The 22,081-nt window shown below is 35.8% G+C and overlaps 2 protein-coding genes across 5 annotated transcripts in view; one reads left to right on the forward strand and one right to left on the reverse strand.

Moving 5' to 3' along the window:
- Positions 1-5: 5 nt before the first annotated feature.
- LOC100742652 (odorant receptor 4-like) lies at positions 6-4,081 on the forward strand. 3 transcript variants are annotated; one of them, XR_004462317.1, is made up of 7 exons: positions 6-1,037; positions 1,131-1,437; positions 1,617-1,877; positions 2,019-2,382; positions 2,558-3,252; positions 3,339-3,458; positions 3,688-4,081. XR_004462317.1 is itself a non-coding variant. In XM_003485111.4 (5 exons), the coding sequence occupies exons 1-5, from the start codon at positions 821-823 to the stop codon at positions 2,612-2,614; spliced, it is 1,206 nt and encodes a 401-aa protein (XP_003485159.3). In that variant the 5' UTR covers positions 6-820; the 3' UTR covers positions 2,615-3,282. The 3 variants fall into 3 exon arrangements, 1 of the variants encoding a protein (XP_003485159.3); XR_002947151.2 differs by lacking the exon at positions 3,688-4,081 and having other exon boundaries at positions 3,339-3,665; XM_003485111.4 differs by lacking the exons at positions 3,339-3,458; positions 3,688-4,081 and having other exon boundaries at positions 2,558-3,282.
- A 2,024-nt stretch (positions 4,082-6,105) lies between these two features.
- Positions 6,106-22,081, reverse strand: part of LOC100742771 (zinc finger protein 423 homolog) — a 137,731-nt gene continuing 121,755 nt past the window's right edge. For both annotated transcript variants that reach the window (XM_012389640.3, XM_033322467.1), the window contains 7 exons: positions 21,152-21,390; positions 17,639-17,713; positions 17,169-17,311; positions 9,278-11,000; positions 8,134-9,072; positions 7,691-7,915; positions 6,106-7,498 (listed from right to left, as the gene is read on the reverse strand). In XM_012389640.3, coding sequence (XP_012245063.1) covers positions 7,121-7,498; positions 7,691-7,915; positions 8,134-9,072; positions 9,278-11,000; positions 17,169-17,311; positions 17,639-17,713; positions 21,152-21,390 — 3,722 coding nt within the window. In that variant the 3' untranslated portion in view covers positions 6,106-7,120. The remainder of the gene's footprint in view (positions 7,499-7,690; positions 7,916-8,133; positions 9,073-9,277; positions 11,001-17,168; positions 17,312-17,638; positions 17,714-21,151; positions 21,391-22,081) is intronic.

Raw genomic sequence — 22,081 nt, forward strand, 5'->3', positions numbered from 1 at the left:
TAAACAGAAATTCAACGATCGATAAAAATGCGATAGTGCATTGAGCTTCTTTTTTCAATTTCACAACAGCTTTACTTTGCCAAGGAAGAAAAGATTGTTGTAAGGTGAATAAACCTCATAAAACTATGACTTATATTATGTATAAAACATAAATTAGTTACAAGCTACTGTATAGTTACTTTAAGATTCATTCATCCTTTGTAATTTTTCATTCCATTATTTCATTATGTATTTTCATCATGTTTAAAAAAAGCTAGTATTCATAAATGAACTAAGTTTATTCAAAAATGTTATTTTTACGTATTAACTATTTTATCTTTCGTACGTCGATATAATACAGTCTCATATTTTGGATGACACCAGAGAAACGTGTAAATACAGACTACCATTTTCATACTAACTCTCCTAAACAATCTATTACCATTCAACGTATGCTACCTATTAAAGTTTCAACGTCGGAAGAAAATTGTATCAACTTATATGTCGTTCCTACTACTTACGACATCAATTATTAATCAGATCATAAATCGAAAATAGACGAAATGAAAAGGAATATGTATGAAATGATGACATCAATAGAAGGAATGCTTTATTTTCTTTTCGGAATTACAAAGCTCTGTTTCTGATACAACAGTTCTTATCCTGATAACTTCAGTGTTGAAAATACTTCGGCTGAAGAGGGAAAGCGAATAAAACCTTATATTTTAGTGTTTAACCTATAATATTGGCATAAAGAATTCCCTATTGGGGAACTTTATTAAGACATATACGAGAAAGAGTTTTAGTCGTAGACGTATCCAATTTCATATGAGCAGAGAAGATGAAAGAGCTATCAAATACATTCGATTATTACATACTACCGAACAAAATCCTTTGTAGTATAGTTGGAATGTGGCCCATCGAACAGAAAAGTTCGACGTGTAGCAAAATATTTTCATATATCCGTTTAACATTCACACTAATATCACTCATTAGTGTTTTTGTGCCCGAAATTATGTTGATAGCAGTGAATTGGGGGAACATAGAGATCCTAGCAGGTAAGTTTTAGTAGAATGCATTTATATCTGACATTTTTTGAGCGACCTTCTATGTTTTGGGAAAATAATAAATTAAATCCCTTCTCGAATTAGGGGCAGGAAGCATTGTAACCACGCTCGGACAAACGTTGTTCAAAATGTTTTACCTAATAGCAAGAAGAGAAAGATCGTATATGCTTTATTACGAAATAAAAAGTTTGTGGGATACTGCCAATGATTCGAATGAAATACAATCTTACATACAGTTCGCTTATTGGGCACGTATTTGTACGATAGTTTTTTATTCATCCTGCGTGTGCAATGTGATCACTTTTTCCAGCGCTGCAGCTGTTGATTATTTTAGATTTGACTACAACGCCAATAGTACAAGTAACAGTCGACATTTACCTTTCATCGTCTGGTAAAGATAATATTTTCTACTTTGATTTTCTTCGTCGTTGATCACAAAGCGAAACTAATAGAAATATATTTACTGCAATGTTTAGATCATACAATATTTGTTATCGATGATGTTTATCTTATCTTATTTAGATCTAAAATTTATTATTCCTCATTCACTATGCTTAATCTCGTTATTAGGTACGGCACAGATATTTCAGCATCTCCCAAGTTCGAAATCGCTTTCATTTGTCAATTTTTATCAGCCACGTTATCTATCACTTCAATCGCCGGTTTGGATTGCTCATTTATGACCACGATGTTACATGTGTCTGCTCAATTTAAATTAATCAATACCTGGATCAGTAATATAGGAACTGAAATAAATTGCAATCCAAATTACACGCAAAAGATAAAGGTAGATCTAACGAGATGTATTCGCCATCATCAGCGAATAATACAGTAAATATTTTTCTACTTCCAATCCTGCCTTATTTTTGATTTTATTAATAAATTGTTTGTAACTAATATTTTGTATCACCATTAAATCGTACTGATTTATCTTCAATTCGTATATTTGACGATAGTACTACTTCTATACAGTGTGGTGAATGAGGTGAATAATTTATTAACACCCATCGTTTTCCTGCAAATTCTTACTAGCGGAATAGAAGTTTGTTTAAGTGGGTATGCAATTCTCGATACCGGGAAAGCAGAAGCCGATCTAGTGAAATTTATATCTTATTTCATTTCTATGGCGGTACACCTCTTATTATGGTGTTGGCCTGGTGAAATCCTCGTTCAAGAAAGTCAAGAAATAGGTCATGCAGTCTATTTCAATGTACCGTGGTACGATTTACCGCCAATTTATCAGCGACACCTTTGCCTTATGATTGTTAGGGCGCAGCAATATTCCAGTATTTCAGCATTAACTTTCCAAACGTTGTCTATCCATACATTAACGGCCGTGAGTAATTTATTATTATAATATTATTATTACATTATAATTTATTATTATTATAATATTTAATATTAATTAAACCGTGTTGAATTTAAAAATGTAATATCTTCACGTCGAAGAAAGATCAATTCTTACGAGATTAGAAGGTAAAGCAATGAAGATATAAAAAGTTTTATTTCAGGTATTCAACACAGCTGCGTCGTATTTTACCTTATTACAACAGATACAACAAACGTAAACTTCAAAGAGACGAGAAAGGCAATCTATAATTTCGCTCGTATTAAAAACAACTCCTATCGAAAATAGTCGGATGTACATCCATAAACGTATAGCATCTTCATACAATTATCCTGTAGTTAATTAAAAGAGTAAATGTTCACTCCTTATCCTACCTAACATTATTCTTCGATTGAATGTAGATTTTTTTTTTTATTTAACCAATGTAATCTCTATCGTTATTTACATTACATAAAGTTTACATACATAAGCTTGGCCTTAATATTCATATCTTGTTATGGATCTAGATCAATAGGTTGAAGCTTTCCAGGAACAAGTGTGTGACTATGCAAATTGCTATTGTGGGGTTATGTCGCATTACATTACATAATAATGGCAGACAGTAATTCAATTTCTGGAGTTTTATAATGAAGCTTTGTTCCAGTTTGTGGAATACTGGCATTGCAACAATAGATGATTTATGTCCTGCCTCTCATAACCATATTGACACTAGTGTCGCTTATTATACCTGCTCGGTCCAATGAGAAGGCCAGGTTACAATTTGCTTGATCGGTATTGCTGATTGTCCTTGTAATTTCTTGTTTTAGATTTTTCCTCAATATACCATCGTTTGGACTTTTAGTTCTGAAAATGTGGAAGGTAATTGAGATTCCTTTGGTTATACCTTGCTTGATGATGATGTCATACATGTTTTAAGTAGCTATCTGATTCGCCTTTTCTTTTAGGTTCGTAAAGGAAATTTGGGAGGGGTTCATCGGTGATTGACTTGGCTGCAAGCTTTTCCAGTATCCTATTTTCAACATTCATAATTTAGGATTGAACGCGCGATACTCTTTTATGTTACTGTGAGCACCTTTTTTATATTTGCTCAATTTCGTACGTCGATAAAACAAAGCCTTATTTTTTGCATGGCGATATGAGAGATATGTGCAAATACAGACTAACCTTTTCATACTGACTCTCCTAAAAGAATCTATTATTATTAAACGTATGCTACTCATGGTTAAAGTTTCAACGTCGATAGAATAATTATTAATTATTATATAAAATTATATAAAATTAATTATTATTCAGGACACAAGTCGAAAATAAACGTAATAGAAAGGAATATGTGCAAAATAATGACATCAATATTGAAAATACTTCGATTGAAGATTGAAAGCGAATAAAATTGTTATGCTTTAGTATCTAATCTGTAATATTTATGGACACAGATGCATTTTTTCATGACGAGTATAAACAGCTTACTGGTTAAAAGACTTTTGTCATTTTAAGATAGCCATATATTATATTTAATGTACATTTTCACATGATTTATATCTAATATTTAAATCTTATTTATATTTTTATTTTACATCTTTATATTTACATCTAGAGAATTCTTAGTGCTACACGCACTTAGATACTTATATAACTTAAATGTAATAACAAATATAACTTAGTTCTAAGTTAAATAATATATAATTCATTCTTATTTGTACAACATAATTATTATACAAGCATTTATTCAATACTATTAGAAATTAATGGCCACTATTTTTACAATATTAAAAAAGTTAAGAACTTTTTTAATACTTCTTACAATATAAACGCACTGAAAATCATAAACATAACCACAAAACATTTAGAACTAACAACAACTAATTTTCTTGAGTGGTGAAGATTTCGTGATTCCTGTTGCAGTTTCCTGATGTTGCAGCAAAAGCAATTATACAACACATAAAAAGAAATATTACTTTCCCTTATCTTCGAATATTTTAAATTGAATACAAGAGTGTCGCAACCGTTAGGCTTTAACATTTAACAACGAATTCGGATAATGACCATTTAAGAAAATTAGGAAAAAGAATTATGGGGACATTAACCAGTCAAGAAGAAATTTTCATCAAATTACACGAATTTCTCATCAAAGACAAGAAGACGAAAGATGTCCCGCAAATTGTTTCATATATTTTATACACTCTTAAAATAAATAGTGTAAATATACATACATATCATAAAATACATTGTTGGTATTATATTACCATGTAGAAATTAAATATAAAAGAATAAATTAAAGTTTATATAGCTAGGTAAGATAGATTAATAATCGTGAAGATATTGTTAAATTTTAACTTTTATATAGTATGTATATTATAAAAAGCTTTAATACACGTTCAATGAAAGTTAATCAAGTGATTAATTATTTAATAGTCTGTTCAGCATTTCTAGAACTACCAACTCCAATCCTTCAATGAGGCGTATCGCACGAGGGACTTTAACATAAAATTTGGGAAGAAGAAACTCAAAAACTAGCCCTGCTTACGATTAAATTAGTTGTAAGTTTGAATAATTCATCTAGTCTCACGCTATTTATCTTTCCTATCGTCATTCATATCGTCCGTCCTTGTCGCATACTGTCACTCGTTCTTTCTACTATCGTCTCTATCGTCTGTCTTTGTTGCACACTGTCCATCTTTCTTTCTATTGTTGTTTGCATCATCTGTCCTTGTCGCACGTTAATGTCTTCCTTGTTCCACTCACGCCCTACGCTGTCCTTCTTGCACACTGATGCTTTCCTTGTCTACTAAGAATCCATGTGCTGCCATCTAGCACGGGCGGTAGGAACCGTAACTTGGTGTATCCGGCAGTAGATGACATATTAGGCGTTCGTAGACAAGGAAAGCATTATTCTGCGACAAGGACAGAGTAAGGCCCAAGTGAAATAAGGAAAGCATCAATGTGTGACGAGGATAGATGAAATGAACGATAGTAGGAGAGATAGACAGTGTAAGACTAGGACAGATGAATTATTCAAACTTACAACTAATCTAATCTTAAACAGGTATAATAGGTTGCGTTATAGTCCCTCGTGGGATATTCCATATTAAAGGATTGGTATCGGTAATTTTAGAAATACTGGGCGGGCTGTTAATTAATTAATCACTTGATTAACTTTTATTGAACGTTTATGAAGATCTTGTTATAATACACCAGTAACAAGAGTATTGCGATTCTACAATATTTTCGCGATTACTAGCTTTTCTAATTTTCCTAAATGGTTACTATCCAAATGTTAAAGTCCAGTAATTAACAAACAAGTATCCCATAAACAGTCTTTATAGCGTTGTTAATTGTGTTGCAGTCCAATTAATTGTATATAATCGATGACACTTTTAAAAATGCAAATAATCATCAATTTTATTAACATATGCATTAATTAAAGTTGGGAATACTTATAAATTTTCTTCTTTTCTTATCTAGAGAGGAAAACGCAGCTGAATTAATTAACAAATTTTAAAGGAACTAGAAATTACTTACATTATAAAAGACAAGGTCATCTTCTTCTTATCTTTAAGGAAAGTTGTTAAGTTTTACCTGTCATATGTCTGAAAAAGAATAGTTAATAATTATATAATAACAATATAAGTAATAGTATAATACTATTTTATCGTTTAATAATTAGTTTAGGTATCGTTAACTAAAATGGGAAAGGAAAAGCGGTAAGAGCTGTTGATTTAGAACAATAATTTATTTTGTAAAGAACTATCTTATCGACTAACTAAGCCTAGTGGACAATTTATTGCATTCTGCTTACTTTAAACAATAATCGTCGCTTATGGTATTGACCAAAGTCAATAAAACGCTGACTAACAATACATTCTAATATTATTCAACGTATTTACAAGTTGCATCTACAAATAGACGCTTTTTTTATCTTTTTCATTCCTTTAATAAGAAATAACGTTGCCTTTATGTTACAAAGTTCGTCCAAGTTGTTTGTAGAATATACACTTCCTACGTAAGGAGTATCATATTATGCAATATCAACTCCAACACTTGTTAGACGATGAAATTCAACGCTGCGACTTATAGTAAAAATTTAACACAAAATAAAATTACATATTGACAACGTAAAGTTCACGAATATCTAAAGTCTAAAATAACAAAATATAATGTAAAATATTATCCACATTCCAGATTTTTTACAGCTATTATATAAATTATTTAACATAATATATAATAATAAATTGAATTGCAAAGTATGCTGTACCATAAAATAAAATTAGGCTTACAATCTTGTTTTAACGCATAAAATAATCTTGGAGTAATAACAATCTTCCATAATCTATAATTATCCTGAAGATCAATTATTGATACAATAAAAATTCACGTGAACTATGTAAATATAGAACATTCTTGCAAAAATATGTTAATTAAACATAATCCCAAATGTAATATTCCTCGCAGTAATTTTTCATACAGCATCGGAATGAAATTTTATTAACTACCAACTACTAACTAGTAACTCTAAATTAATAAAATTTAACTGTATAATAAAAGAAATAATAAATTACCCAAACGGATAAATCAACATCTTATCACTCTGCCTATTAAAAGTAAAATTAATACAAAATCTGATTTAGTCCAAGAGTACGTTGGTAATCTCGTCGTTGTTTACTCTCGTACTGGACTAATTTCAAGATAATTATTTAAACGTTTTACTTCCTCGATTAACGAATAACGATCACGATTTCATCTTTTCTGGAACAGATTCCTCCACAAGTTCAGTTTTCAATTTCGTCTCAATTTCTGTTTCCTTGTTCGCCTTTTGATCGTTCTCTTCCACTTGTTCGTCCACGTTGATTTCTTCTTCTTCGTCTGCAACTATTTCTGAAACTATTTCTTCCTTTACGGTTATTTCTTCACCGCAGTTCCTTTCCTCAGCGTCTCTTGCTTTCGTTTCTCCAGTATTTTCTGCCTTGTCATCCGGTGAACACGCATCCCCAGGTCGATGAAATGTTAGCATGTGATGGTCCAATTCTGCTCTGAAGAAGAACTTGAGCGTGCACTGAGAACAATCGTAGGGACGAGCACCCAGGCCATGCTCTTGAAGCATATGGCTCTAAAAATGAAAGATTAAGGTTATTTGGACTCCTTCTATAAGTATAATTTCACATTAATAAATTAAAATTGTAGGAAACTAAGAAATAAGAGAGTTTCAGAAGAAATGAAATAAAAGTTTTTGTCGAAATAAAATAAATATTTTCAAAAATAATGATAGTAATGAGATGAAGAATGATGCTTCTTATCATACCTGGAGGCCGATAGGAGCTGTGAAGAGAGACTGACAAATGTAACAGCTGAGAGCGGCACATCCTGCAAAAGTGTGCTCTATCAAATGGCTTTGCAATTGTAAGGGACTGCTAGCTTCAAAAAGACACAGATGACATCGTAACGCCTCTATGGAAGTCTTTCCCGACATCTCCAGCTGTTCCTTCTTTATATGCTGTTGAATTTTTGCTTCTGTTGGCAACGACATCTGAGAAAAGAAACAAATGTTTCCGTTATTAAATTCTTAACGCAAAATTTTATTATTATGGTCTATTTATTATTATCTCTGTTACCTGACACTCTATACATATATACGTGTCCGGCATAGATCCAGGTTTCTTGTATTCTACTAAACGATGTTTTTCCACTTCTTTAGAAGTCCTAAACTTCACCCCACAACCCTGACAATCTTTTGTTATCACTTACCTCGTTTCTGTCTTCCTTAAATCTGTTCTCTGACTCCCATGTATCCCTTGATCCATCCCATTGTCCATCTTTGTTATTGGATGTCCAAGTACCGTCACATTTAGATCTAGCAGGCTCATAAGGTGAATTCAAGATAGGTAAACCCTGAGAGTGACGAATGTAGCATGACTTGCAGACCCTTAAAGACTGTCCTCCGCCGCTTATATGACTTGGAGGCAAATTGACAAAGTCATCAGCTAAATAATCTCTTAAACAAAGGCAACAGCTAGGATTCTGGTTCTTTTGGTTGGGGCTGGGGCTGGATGTTACACTGTGAGAACCAGTAGAAGCTCTTAAATGGTGTCTGGCGTGAAGACGACACTCCAAATCACTGATCAATGTCTGTCTACAAACTACACAAGCTGCAGGGAGATGGGGAAGAGAACCATCTAATCTTTGCTGAGGATCCACGTTCTCTAGGCTATGTCTTTGCACATGTTCCAGAAACTGTGACTCCGAAGCTAGATTTCCTCGACAAACGATGCATGTGTCGCTTAATTGAATCTTGCAGTGTTTCTGCAATTTATGTTCTGCAAGAGTTGCCCCTGATGGACAGACTTCGTCGCATATGTTACACTTGTGCCGACCACCAGGTTCATTCGATGCATGTTGAATCCTTGTGTGGGACTCCAGGTCAGTTCTAGAACGACATACTTCCCCGCAATATGCGCAAGACATGCTGAGATTCGATATGGACTTGTTTGGAAGCTTGGATGGAGTGTGAGCAAGTTTCTTGTGGGCTTGCAGTTCGGCCTCGTTGGAAAACTCTCCCCTTTCACAGAGATCACACTGCTGAGCAGATGGATTTGAGTAATGTGGACGTTTATTATTGTTATCGCGCTGGTTCACAGAATTGTTGTTACTGGAGGCTGGAGAGCGGCCTCTCTTTTGAGATTTGCCCTGTAATTGGAAAACATAGGTTAAAGTTTGAGAGGATGAGAAGATTAACTAGATTAGAATCTGAAGAATTGACTTTATTAATTATATATATACTTGTTGTTTTCTTAGAAGATATTGAATTGATATTCGGTAATAATAATATTCAATGCTCTAATCTAGATCAAGAAGCATTCTTATCTTTACTCTTTATTTAAACATTACGTACTTCTTCCTGTAATCTGGGTAGTCTATCAATCCTTCCATTCTCCCGAGAATTATTCCTTATAGCACCTTGATGATCACTAGAATGATGCACTTGAGCAATATGCCTGTCTAGTAAAAACTCCACAGCAAATCCCTCTCTACAAATTGGGCACCTGTATAAATTAGCAGAGTGGCTAGCCAAGTGGAGTTGTAGTTCCAGCTCAGAACTGCAGTAAGTTCCACAGAAAACGCATCTTGGTCCTGAATTTCCAGTTATTCCCGGAGTGGAGGCCGGGCTTGTAACGACAGGATTGTTGTTAGAAACTGTAGGAGGTGCATGAACATTTCTCACATGGCTTGCCATTTCGGATTCGCTTCTGAAGAAGCTTTTACCCTCCCCTGGCGCATTTCCTGGCGAATTTTCATTATTAGACACTGTGCAAGCATTGCACCTATAAATACTGCATTCTTGACTGTGTTTTACAGCGAAATGGACCTGTATTGCCACTCTAGAATCGAAAGTGTCTCTGCACAGGGCGCATCTATAGAGATGATGAGCATGGCTGTCAAGTAAATGTCTTTGGAGGAGGTCCGGATGGGGATACAGCTTCTTGCAAGCACCGCAAGCATATTCTTTACTAATCTGACTCAAATAATGCTTTGTCAAGTGTACCAACATGTTCTCCCTATCTTGAAAAGTGGCTTCACACTTTGGACAAGGATGTCTAATAACGTCATTTCTATGATCAGCCTGAAGATGTCTAGCTAGGTGTTCTCTGAATGACTCGAAGTCTTTCAATGCAGCTCTACATTGTCCACAAAATAGCGTACCAGCTGTATAATTGCTGGCTGTACTGGTGGAATGCTTGTTGGTCAAATCAGCTGGCTCAGAAGAAGTTTGCTCTCTATATTTCTGATTCCTGGGACTCTTAGTTTCGTTGCTTCCATTCATCTTGGAATCTATATAACTTTTAACCTCCAATGGATCTACTCTTCGATTCTCACAATGTTGGAGGACATAGTGCTCCGCGTAGGCTGCTGCAGAAGCACAAGGAATGCCGCAGAGAGGGCACATCATTAAAGTAGAACTAAAACCATCGGTTCTATGAATTGAGATCAGATGATCTCTCAAAGAGTCTAACGTAGAGAACTTCATAGTACACTGATTGCATGTAAATGTATTTTCATAGTGATCTTTCTCTATAGATCTCTCTGAATCATCCTGATACTTTCTTTCCTGTTCTTTGGATGATCCTTCTGGTCTATCCAGAGTTTTATCACGTTGATAACTCATCTGTTCGTTGGTTCTATTTGTTGATGGGGATACTGCAACGGTTTCTCCACTAAGGATAGCCTGATGCATAGTATGCACGTGCATTTGCAGCTGTTGCATGCAACTAAAGGAGTCTCTGGTACAGTACATGCAGGCTAATTTCAACGGTGAACTCAAAATTGGAGTCGTCGAAGCACTTCCTTGGGAACTTTTTAAGCCAGCCTTTGGATTCAACAAAAGGTTTAAAGATGGCGATGGGGAGCTTGGTACTGGTGGAGATGATGTACTATGAGAAGACACGCTTCTTCTACCATAATCAATGTCTTGAAGCCTGGCAGTTCCTTGAGATTGTTTCTTGTGAGACTGCATGTGAGATGTTAGAGCGGCTGCTGTGTTGTAGCCTCTGGAGCATGCTGTGCACTGATACGGCTTCTGGGTGTCGTGAGTCTTCATGTGGATCTTCAGATGATCGCTGGAAATTGAATATATACTTTTCTAAAAAGATGACTATTATACTAGGTATCGAGAATTTCGGAAATTTAATATTCTAAGAATTTAAGGCGAAGATTATGGAAACTTATGATCTTATCCACGACAAGATTACCCCATATTCGAACCACCACAAAGACATCGAAAGATCTATAACGAATACATTCAAAGAAAAAGACCTTTCTGCGAAAATGAAGAAAACGTCATAAATCAACAAAGAACGACTGCCACAGAAATGTCTGATAAAAATCTACGATAATCTACGTTTTACCCCTAACAATTTTTTCTTCGTTTAAACCAGAAACATACAGCTTCGACAGCTTCTAATAATATCGAGAAAAGCTGAAGATAAAAAACGTTACTCTCCAGCCATAAACCACGACGAATAACGACGGAACGATCATGGCTGACATCAAAATGCTCGTATCGCGAATTTCCGCAGAATATCGCTTCTCGTCTATGACACGTTGACAAAAATAAAGAGACGCGGACGGATAGGTCAACGATTTCCCCCCTGTGCATGTGTCGCTGGACAAATGAATAATTCATCGAGTCGGTGGAAAACTAAATCCGTTATAAGGTGAGGTCACCGGTTCGGTCCAACCGGTCAGTGTCTCGGTTCGTTCAGAAACGAAGACAGACGGCAAATTCGCTCTTGCACTTTGCGTTTGAATAATTCATGTGTGTGCCAGGATTATCGACTGGTTACGCTCTGGTCGTCCTATTATCGCGTGTATCGCCTCTCCTGCGACTTTGCTTTGGCGAAATTTCGGTAAAAAATCGAGAACGCAGATCGATATTGACGAGGATGATTATTTTCCTACGTTCTCAGCTAGACGTTCCGAGACTTCGGGCTTCTTCGAAATGTTTATTATGCAGGATGGCTTAAGCCACGATAACGACGTGCATTTAGAAATGATGTGCATATTCATGCAGCTATATAGCGATGTTTCAGAAGAATTATGAAAAAGGTGTGTATGAATATTAGTATGGAGATAGATGAGTTAGAAACGCTTTAGAAGTCTCTTTCATGAATCGATCTGATATTCTAGTTTAGAGTTGACTGTCTGGAGAACTGAGAAGAACATATTCATCGCGTTGCTCTTCGTGGAACGTGCAGCTATTCGTGAATACCGAAAGTAAGGTACTTTGGTGCGAAAGATTATTATTATTACTACACAGCTATCATCACAAATATATTAATTACTGTTTACTCTTAATATAGTAGAGTTTCCTTTGTACCAACATTTATTCTAATTGTATTATTAACGTTTATTGTAATTGTAAATCGTAATATATAATGGTAAATCATCGATGTCTTTTTACGTTTCAAATATGCATATATTTTACTAGCGCGATGTATTCTTTCTGTTATTCGATCGAGTGAATTTTGACTATAAGAATTTAGTACGAAACTAATAGTAATTAATAACTGTCAAAACGAAATACGACGCGATCAAAAAACTCGAAAGTAGCTTAAGTGGGATAGAATTAAGAAGAGTACACGATGTTGGAAAAGTGACAATCGCAGACATTAAAAAACGAAGATACGATATTGAAAATAATCCATTATCTGATGTAATGATTGAGATGAGATCATTACGATAAAGACGATAACTATACTACTTCTATAAAAATGGAAATAGTAAGCGAAAGTGGCGATGAAGAAGTGTCTTCATTTGAAAAAAGAATCTAACTCTACTCAGTTACTCGTGTTGGAAGAATTATGTGGCTCAGATTGAAAAGTTATGTAGAAAAATCGAAACGTTGCAAAATAATATCCAAGGAAAGATCATTCAATATGAAGGTATTATAAATGTAATATAAATTTAGTATCATAAATCTGGAATAAATTCAACGAAGAACAGGATTTTTACTAATACGCATGATTTCACATGATCAGAATTTGAAAACATTGCATCGATATTAAAACTAATCAAATCGTATGATCAGAACTCTGTTGTTAATGGTCGATAACAGTGAGATTTTTTATTGAAAATTTTAATGGTAAATTTAATATTCCGCGATACACGCGTAAAATTTGTATTTTCTTTAAAAAGACATCGAATCAATTGACATATACTAATATATTTAGAGTACCTGAATATCAGACGTCAGAATAATTGTCGTCAAATTAGAAGAGAAAAGATTGATTTTATTTTCCACTTACGACAGATGATCTAGCGATAAGAGCAGACCGGGCGTGTATATTGATCGATCTCGATGGCCGTATTCAGATCTCTCGTGGCTGCGGCATCTATGTAAGAACCACAGGGGTTTTCACCCTTTTGTTGGGTCACCCAAGCCGACCGTCGAGCCGGAGAACGAATAGAGATGTGGCGTAAAGATCCAGCAATGCGATTGTAATAATGGCTGACAGGCTAAGTCTTTGTTACGACTTTTTATTTTCATCCCTCGTCAGATTAAAGAAAAACGCTATAGTACCCTTTGTAAAATATCGGTATCCGAACACTGCGAATTTAAAACACGAAACATCCCTCTTTTTTCTGGAAATTGTAACTTCTGTACTTGTAAATCAGATTTTGTTAATATTACGTTAAATTATATCGAATTGTATTGAATTATATTCTTGGTTTGTGCCTCATCAAACCATGTAATCGCAAGTGCTTTCATTGTAATGCCATGGTTTCGAATTAATTTCAAAATGAGAATTGATTTCAAAATAAGGAGGCTTCTCGTCGTTGCTTTCACCGTAATCTTTTCAGCACTACGACTTACAATGCTGATGATATTATTTGTAATAAATTTTACAACTTTTTCGTACGATATATGTAGGTGCTGTGAATAATTATGATCACAACTCTATGTTTAGGTTTGTCATAATATTAAAATAAAACTGAATATACAACGAACAAAATATTTCTCCTTTCGAATGGAAAGAATTGGAGTTTGGAAAAGATTAAATTTCCTCTTAAAATTCTGTTTTTCTGGCTATGAAAAAATACAAACTCGATGTTGATTTTCTTATTATATTACTATTTAAAACTCTTTCGTACGATATATGCAGGTGCTGTGAATAATTATGATCACAACTCTATGTTTAGGTTTGTCATAATATTAAAATAAAACTGAATATACAACGAACAAAATATTTCTCCTTTCGAATGGAAAGAATTGGAGTTTGGAAAAGATTAAATTTCCTCTTAAAATTCTGTTTTTCTGGCTATGAAAAAATACAAACTCGATGTTGATTTTCTTATTACATTAATATTTTCATTTAATAAATCAATAAGTAATCCGATAAATGTTCTAAGACATCCGAATCGGCAATCTTGTGCTTCAAAATTGCATTGATTGTAATTCGTAACTGTATTTTAAACTTGTTCTAGTTTTAACAAACAGAAAGAATCTGTAATATCGTAAATATCTTCTTAACGTAAGATTGAAATGAGAAATTGTACATACTCGTGAGACTTTCTTCTTTCGTATTTCGTCCAAACTGAAGATACTTTTTAACGTTAACAGATTATATAAACAGATTTAAATTAAGTGAAATTATTATTATTAGTTGCTAGAGCATAGACAATAATAAAATTCAAGATGTACCATTGTAATTAAATTTCGGCGATAAACGGCCAATAAAAAAAGGAAAGGTCAAACACCCTCGTACGTCCACACATCTGCTATATACTTCTCGTTTTGAATATACCTATGTTATCACCAGTTTTCCAAGATTTGGAAAACTTCCTTCGCGACTCTATATCTTCTTTTAAACTAAATCTACAGAAAATTCCCTGAAGCGGTTCAAATATTTAGACAATCGTTACGCTAGCGTTAATTTCGTAGCTTGTGACATTTCGCTTATGTATAGCGAAAGTTAGTAAAGTTATCGCAAAAATGGTGAAAAGTCATTGAAATGGCAACAATGGTACACAGATTGAAAATAGCCTACGTAAAAGAGAAAACACGTTTTTCAACTTGGACTTTTCAACTTCCTGTTCAATCCGATATATTTTGTAAAAAAATCTGTGATTCCTAAATAAATAAATAAACAATAATAATAACAATAACTAGCTCGCGAATGAGTCAGAAAGAACGTAACAGGATTAACTTCGAAGAAGAAGCTTATCTAAGCGATCGATCCCTGACCGCGGCATAACTGCACGAAGTGCATCGACGAATGGACAGCATCGAGGCACTTGATTACATCTTAATAGATAAACAATAATAATAATTGACTGGAAACTATCCGGGGGAGAAAGTAGCAGGATTAACTCCTAGGAAAAAGCCTATTTGACAGAAGTCGTGACCGCGACATAAGTGTACGAAGCGCGTCGGTGGACGAGCAGCAACCAGGCACTTGACTAATGTTCTACCTGTTGTCCCGTAACACCTATGCGCCTACCTGTCCACTCACCTGGTGGAGACGCACAGAGGAACGGGGGGGGGGCCCTTCTCTTCTTGTATTCACCATTCGTTCGTTCTATGTATATGTATATGATCACCATGCCATGTATTCGAAAGAGAAAGAGGAAGAGAAATAGAGAGAGAGAGAGAGAGAGGGAGAGAGCATGTGGACGACACTTAAAGGACGAAAAGGTGCGTGTGCTCGCCACCCTTGCGGGTCTCCAGTCGGGTTATACCAGCTTAGCATTTCAATAACCTCGCGAGTGAACGCGAGAGAAAAGGGAGAAATAAAGATAGAGGAAAAGAGGCCGTTTGGGGCGGCACGAAACGAACGAGGGAGGAGGGCAGGGGAGAGAAAAGGGGGTGGAACAGAAAGAGTCACGTAAGAGAGTAAGCTTGACTAATGCCAGCCGGGGCCGCGGTCGTCGCTTGATCATTATTCATTTGTCAAACGATGGATCGGTCCCCCGGAATATCGGCCTTCGCACGACTTTCGTTTCCACTTGCCTTTCCGGTTTTCTGTCTCTTTTGGATTAGATTAACGAGGATACGTATCGTTGTTTAGCGTTGCGTACGTCGATTTATCTTTAGGAATTTTATCAACCCTTGGAATTAGCAGTCGCGTGAAATTTTAAAAAACCTACCAACTCTTCATAATTTGAGATAATCATAATCGAGTAGATTTAGTTCGAGGATTAACGGTATACGATCGAACGAAGTATAAGAAGTAAGGTATGAAAGAAGTGCGACAGAAATACAAAAGAGGTACGAAAAGGCTGTAAAACGAATGAATGGTATAGATTATTCTAAAGAAGAAGTGTACTCCCAGAAAAATAGAAAGATAGAGTTATTCCATTAATGGTTTATAGTTTATAGTTTGTTGGGGAAAATAAGAGTCTCTCGTTTCGGGGGCCTAATAAAATGCTTATATCTAAAAGGAATAAATTTATTATTTTTAATGCGCAAAGACTTCTGGTTTCGAAAAAACATAGCTTCATTTGTATCGGCTATACTTTATTGTCTTTTCACACAATGTTTATCAATGGCTTATTATAATTCTTGAAATTCGAGGGGTCCACCGCTGTTTCAATGGAAAGTACTTTTCAGTTTTCTTTTCTTTATATTTGTTTGTGTTACATTGCCCATGGACTGTTACGGTCATTCGTTGATTCGACAGTTTCTAGCATCTTGACAAAGAAGAAAAGCCAGCCGTGATTATGCCACTTATTCTTGCAACAGACTATTTCGTGTTACCGAATGAAAATAAGCAATCAGCTTTTGGCAATTTTCAACTAATTGTAGACTAACGTGTATATTTAATACATCAAGCTAAAAGGTTTCCTCTGATATTAACAAAAATAAATAACCGTAACAAGATCTAAAAATATACGCAAGTCTAAGCGATAAACCGTTTCTGAATCTAGCAAATTGAAACATGAACCAGTTCGCGAATAATTAGAATGAGGAACGATGAAGCCTTTTAAGGACGAATCAATTGCTCGGAGATCGGAAATTATCCTTGAGAGATGATCGTTGTTAGACAGCGGATGTTTATGCAAATTCATATTTTCGGCCCTATAGCCAAAGGAATGGAATCTAATCGAGAACTTATTTCGATCATTAAATATTATAACGTACAGTATACTCTGGGTATCTTGTATATTACCGCATATCATACGCGTTCTGTGCATTTTTACACTTTCGAATTTCCCATAACGCATAAAAATCCGCAGTCTACTTACCGTGCAAGTTAAATGCCGCAGAGACTTGTATGCGCACTTACCTTCTGGAGAAAGCAGCGTCGCAGTGCGTGCATCGATATCTTCGGTCTCCTGTATGAAGTTTCACGTGTCGATCTCTACTGCGTTTATGTTTGAACAATCTGGCACACCAGTTGCATTTGTATGGCATTTGATCTCCGTGGCTCTGCGACATCAAAAGAGGGAATCGAAAGTTTTAATATTACACGTGAGACAATGACGAAACATTTTTCAAATTTCCCCCCTTTTTCAATCGAACTTCTACTAACTTAATTTATACGAGACTTTTCTAATCGAACATTGCTAACGTATTTTTCTCATTTAAAATCAGATCAAACACGACGTAGCTTAAACCACTTTTAAACGGGCACTGGACTTATGTGAAAAAAGATCTTTGTCCAGCAACACCGAACCTACTAAAATAAAATCATTGTCCAGGCAGAGTGGACATTGGACTTACCGGAATAGCAGTTACACTGGACATTGAGCTTACCAGAATAGAAATTACACTGGACATCGAACCGTGAAGAGCTAATATCAATCCTCGATGAAGTTGATCAAAGTGACGCTGTAAATTAAATTGGCAATATGATAGAAAATAATAACACGACTCATCAGAGATTCTTTGCTGGCGGTTCGAAGAGCAAAAGAATTGACGGGCAAGAAAGTTGCTCGTCGAGGAATTCCCCGTGGTGGTTGTCACCCAGGTAGATCGGTGTGACCGATATGATCGCGAACGGGCCGGGTCATTCTCTTTGTACAGTTCTTTTTATGCTCTCCTTTTCTTTTTTCCCTATCTTTTTGTCCTTTTTGTTTCTCGAGTCGGTCTTCGTCCAACGAAATAACCTCGGCACGTACGACTTTCGAGCCGTCGGCTCCTTTGAAGAGACAATTCCGGACGGAAGGGCGAAGCGATCGCCTTCTTCTTGAAGACCTCTGTATCGTGACGTTCACGAGGTTCTTGGATGCGAGCAAGGAAATACGAGGGATTTGGATAAAATTTGAAAGTTCGTATTACGAGGTGTGCGTAAAAAGTAATGAGATAGATCTCGGTTCTCGGGAATCCGTAACATTGTATTAATGTCGGCATGCTGTTTCAGAGTAACTGCGCCTAATACGGAACGCCTAACGTGGATTTTAATAGTTGCCCAAAAAAGGGAAACGTGACTTTTTTCCGATAAAACTAATTTTGAAATACGACGAGATTAATAGACGTTTGTATGCTAGGATTTAAATGTTCTCAAGTCATAGCAAAGAATGTGAAAAATATAGAAGATGTAAAAAATGTCACACGCGGCAAATTACAACGTTCTGACAACCCCAATCCGTGTCGGCCGTGTTAGCTTTACGAAATTTCGAGATGCAATAATTCAGCAACAAAATAATCTGCTACGTTATTGAAATGGACGTGATACTGAAACGCGCGGAAAAAGAAGTTTTGTATTTCTCAATGCCATCATCATCTTGTGTTTCTGTCGAAGGTAACGAGGAAACTGACTCAACAGCGAAGCTGGTTCCATTGAATGTACAATAAATCGCGAATCTATGTTCTGCGGAGATCTACAAGAATATCTACAAGATCTACAAGAAGATCTACAAGAATGGAAAAATTCACGATCCACTGAGCTACGCAAATTCTGTAAAAGTATAGATGACGCGAATCCGGCCTTACAGGAAAGATCAAGTTACTCGATTAAGAATAGGTCATACAAATTGGACATAGTCCTACAACATCGACAGAACTGATCCAAATACGACTTTTTTAAACTCCATTTAACATATTCCGATCACCTGTTCTAAATACAATATTAAAAAGGTACAACATGGTCCAACTAATTCGCTTGTTTCTTGGCTTCTTTGGCTTGGTTCAGTTACAGAAGAAACCAAAAATTCGTTGCACTCCGTAGAACTCGTTCGGATTAGCAAAAATTTGAGAAGAAAGAGAGCAACTTCAGTATTTCGCTCGGTTTCGCGAAAGAAGGGGTCATCGAGAAACGGAAAACAAGCGTCGCAAAGTATGTTGAAGCAGAGGCTTCGTTCTTTGAAACGAGACTGTGTGTACGATTTCTTTTTCACGAAACTACGGTTGTTCAAGCGTCGACAATTTTTCGCTCGAAATTTAGCGATCCTTCAACCTTACTACGTACTGTATATCAATCCACTCGTACGTTAACAAAGAAAGGAATAAAAATTGCGAAAATTTCAACATTCCCAGTGGTATGCCGCGCGATTATAAAAAATGTTCTAATCCGACCAATCGTACGACTTCCGTGGTCTCGTAGAAACGAGAGACAAAGAGGAAGAATGCCGGAGGCAACGCAGGAAGATTTCATAGCCGCTGAACGAAATTTATCTCCGCTATCCGGCTCGTATCTGTGCTGGAAGCGAAGCGCGATTCAGCTCGCGTATGTGGAAGCGGCTTTTATCGAGGCTTGAAAAGCGTAGAGGAGAAGCCGAAGCATGGAGAACCACCTGAACGGAGCAAACCTGACCGGTACAACCTGTTATGGGCCATGGAACAGATTTTGACCCGACGATGACCCGTCGACGTCGACTCAGACGCGGAAGAGTCGCGCTACTCCTAATACCACCGCCATGCAAAACAGAAAAATCCGAAGAGGCCACGCGTCTTACACGCTTGGAACGTCCGAACGTTCAGTTACTTCCGGTTTCCAAGATGCTCTCGACTCAGCAGTTAATCTTTTCGAGATAGATGTTTCTTTTAAGAATGAACGTTCGAATTTATTTTATTTGTTTTTCATGCATTTTTAATCGATTATCTGTTTCTTACGAGTGACATACCCTTCGAGAAGCTTCATAGAGAAATAAGAAACGGGCGAATATAATACGCACGGAAGGTGAACACGCAAAAAGGAAGGAATGCCTGACAAAGACCTTAAATGGTTTCAAAACGAGGGGGAAAAACAATCGAAAAAGATCGAGTTGGCGGGTATGCAAATTGGCTTGTATAGGTACATAGTTATACTGCCTGTTTGTAAATGAGATTCGTGCGATCGTTGGCGGCAACATGGGTTCGATACAGAAAACAACGGATCGTTAAATTGAATCAGAGCAACGTTGTTGGGACAATTAAGACGATAATTTAGAATTTGTAAAATAATATTCGATGGGTAGGATAGAAGCCCCTGCATTGTTTAAGTAGAAAATCCGAGTGAGTTTAGAGTCTTATTGCAATTATGGCAAGTTCCAGACATTATAAATTTTATAGGGAACTCAAGCCACGAATTTCTTTTCATTTTTTAAATTATGCAATAACCAACTCTGTATTTAATTGTATTCCCGCGTCATATTACGCTTGTACCTCACGCCCACTTATAGATAGGATATCTGAGATTTGTTAGTCCTTTATTCGTTAATCATTTAATTTCAATTACGTTAAATCCTGATAAATTGCCGACGCTGAAGTTTACCTTTCAGAAATAATATGAGAGTGATCAGCCACTGTAACTGATACATCAGATCTGAACGTGATGAAACCAACAATAAAACAACTACAATGAAACGTAATACAATACGAAAAGGGATTAGCTAGGGCTACATTAGGAGTAGGTATATTTAAATCTTCATACTTAAAATCTCTTGGAATAGTTAAGCCGGCAAATGCCTCAAGTTTTAACAAATAATAACTCTTTTAACAAAGTAGTAACAAGTTTTAACAAATAATAATAATAATAATTATTATTATACTGACACGATCGTTGGCTCGACGCCAGTCGAGGAACAAGTAATAATACTCGACAATAGCTATTCATAATCGAAAACATTATGAAAAATTTTACAGTGAAAAAAAAAGAAAAAGAAAGAATGAATAATCGTGGATATTGATATTCGTGTTTCCTTAGGTACCTGGATAATATGAAATCGATAATTTTATAAAGAATGTAAAATCCATCGATCGACCCGGTTTCTAAGATGCTCAAATATACCTACTCATAATCGAAGAAGTCTTGAAAACTTGGAAAATGAAAAGAAAAATTCAAGGTACCTGTTCGTGCTTCTTCAGGTAGCTAAGTCGAGGAAATGTGCGGTCACAGAATTGACAAGGATAAGGTGCGGTAGCGTTGGTTCCGTCGGCGTTGACACCAACGTCGGCGTCGACCTCGGGCTCCGACGGGAAGCTCGCCGATGTCGGCGTCGCACAAGAAGACGGCGTCTCTCCGCCACGTCGCGAGTTTGCACCGCCATCCTCGCTCTGCCATGACGAACTTCCGGTGCCCAAGGCCTCTGCAATTCAAATCAAAATTTCCTTCCAAAAATCGTTCAAGTTCAATCGATGGAAATAATTTCACAAGAGTATAACAAATATGACGTATTTTATATTATATTATTTGGTGGATATGGGAAATGAGAAGAAATTGTGACATGTAAGAGATACAAATGCTTGCTCGTTTTATGGTGGACGGACGGGGATAGCCATTTGTATCAATATAGTAAAGAAGAGGAGGGAATTGTATAATATTAAATCAGCATAGAAAGTGGGAAAAGAATTTTAGCGCTTGTTTTATTTCTCATTTTGTTGTTGAAATAGCATGGTAAAATTCCTATAGATAAATATATCCTTCTTATGAATATAATTATATATCATGGATAATTTTACATTTTTCTAGACAAGACATAGTTGAAGGATGAAACTTTCTACATTTACACATTTATCATCAATTAACGAGTAACATTAAGTTACTAATTAAACGATAAATAGATCTGCTTTTGATAAAACTGATCTTCTGACATTGGTACATTATACTCTTTTTTTTTTTACAGAAATGTCATCAAACAACTGTGCTTATATTATTAATAATCGATAAAACGTTCTGTCCCCAAAAGGATTGATTTTATTTAAATTAGCAACCGAATTCGCAGCAGTGATGTCAAACTTTTGACGTTGTAAATGCCAAAAGTCAGGAAACCGAGGAAC

The sequence above is a fragment of the Bombus impatiens genome, unplaced genomic scaffold, assembly GCF_000188095.3.
Source record: "Bombus impatiens unplaced genomic scaffold, BIMP_2.2 scf_0036, whole genome shotgun sequence".
In the NCBI taxonomy this organism is placed as follows: Eukaryota; Metazoa; Arthropoda; class Insecta; order Hymenoptera; family Apidae; genus Bombus; species Bombus impatiens.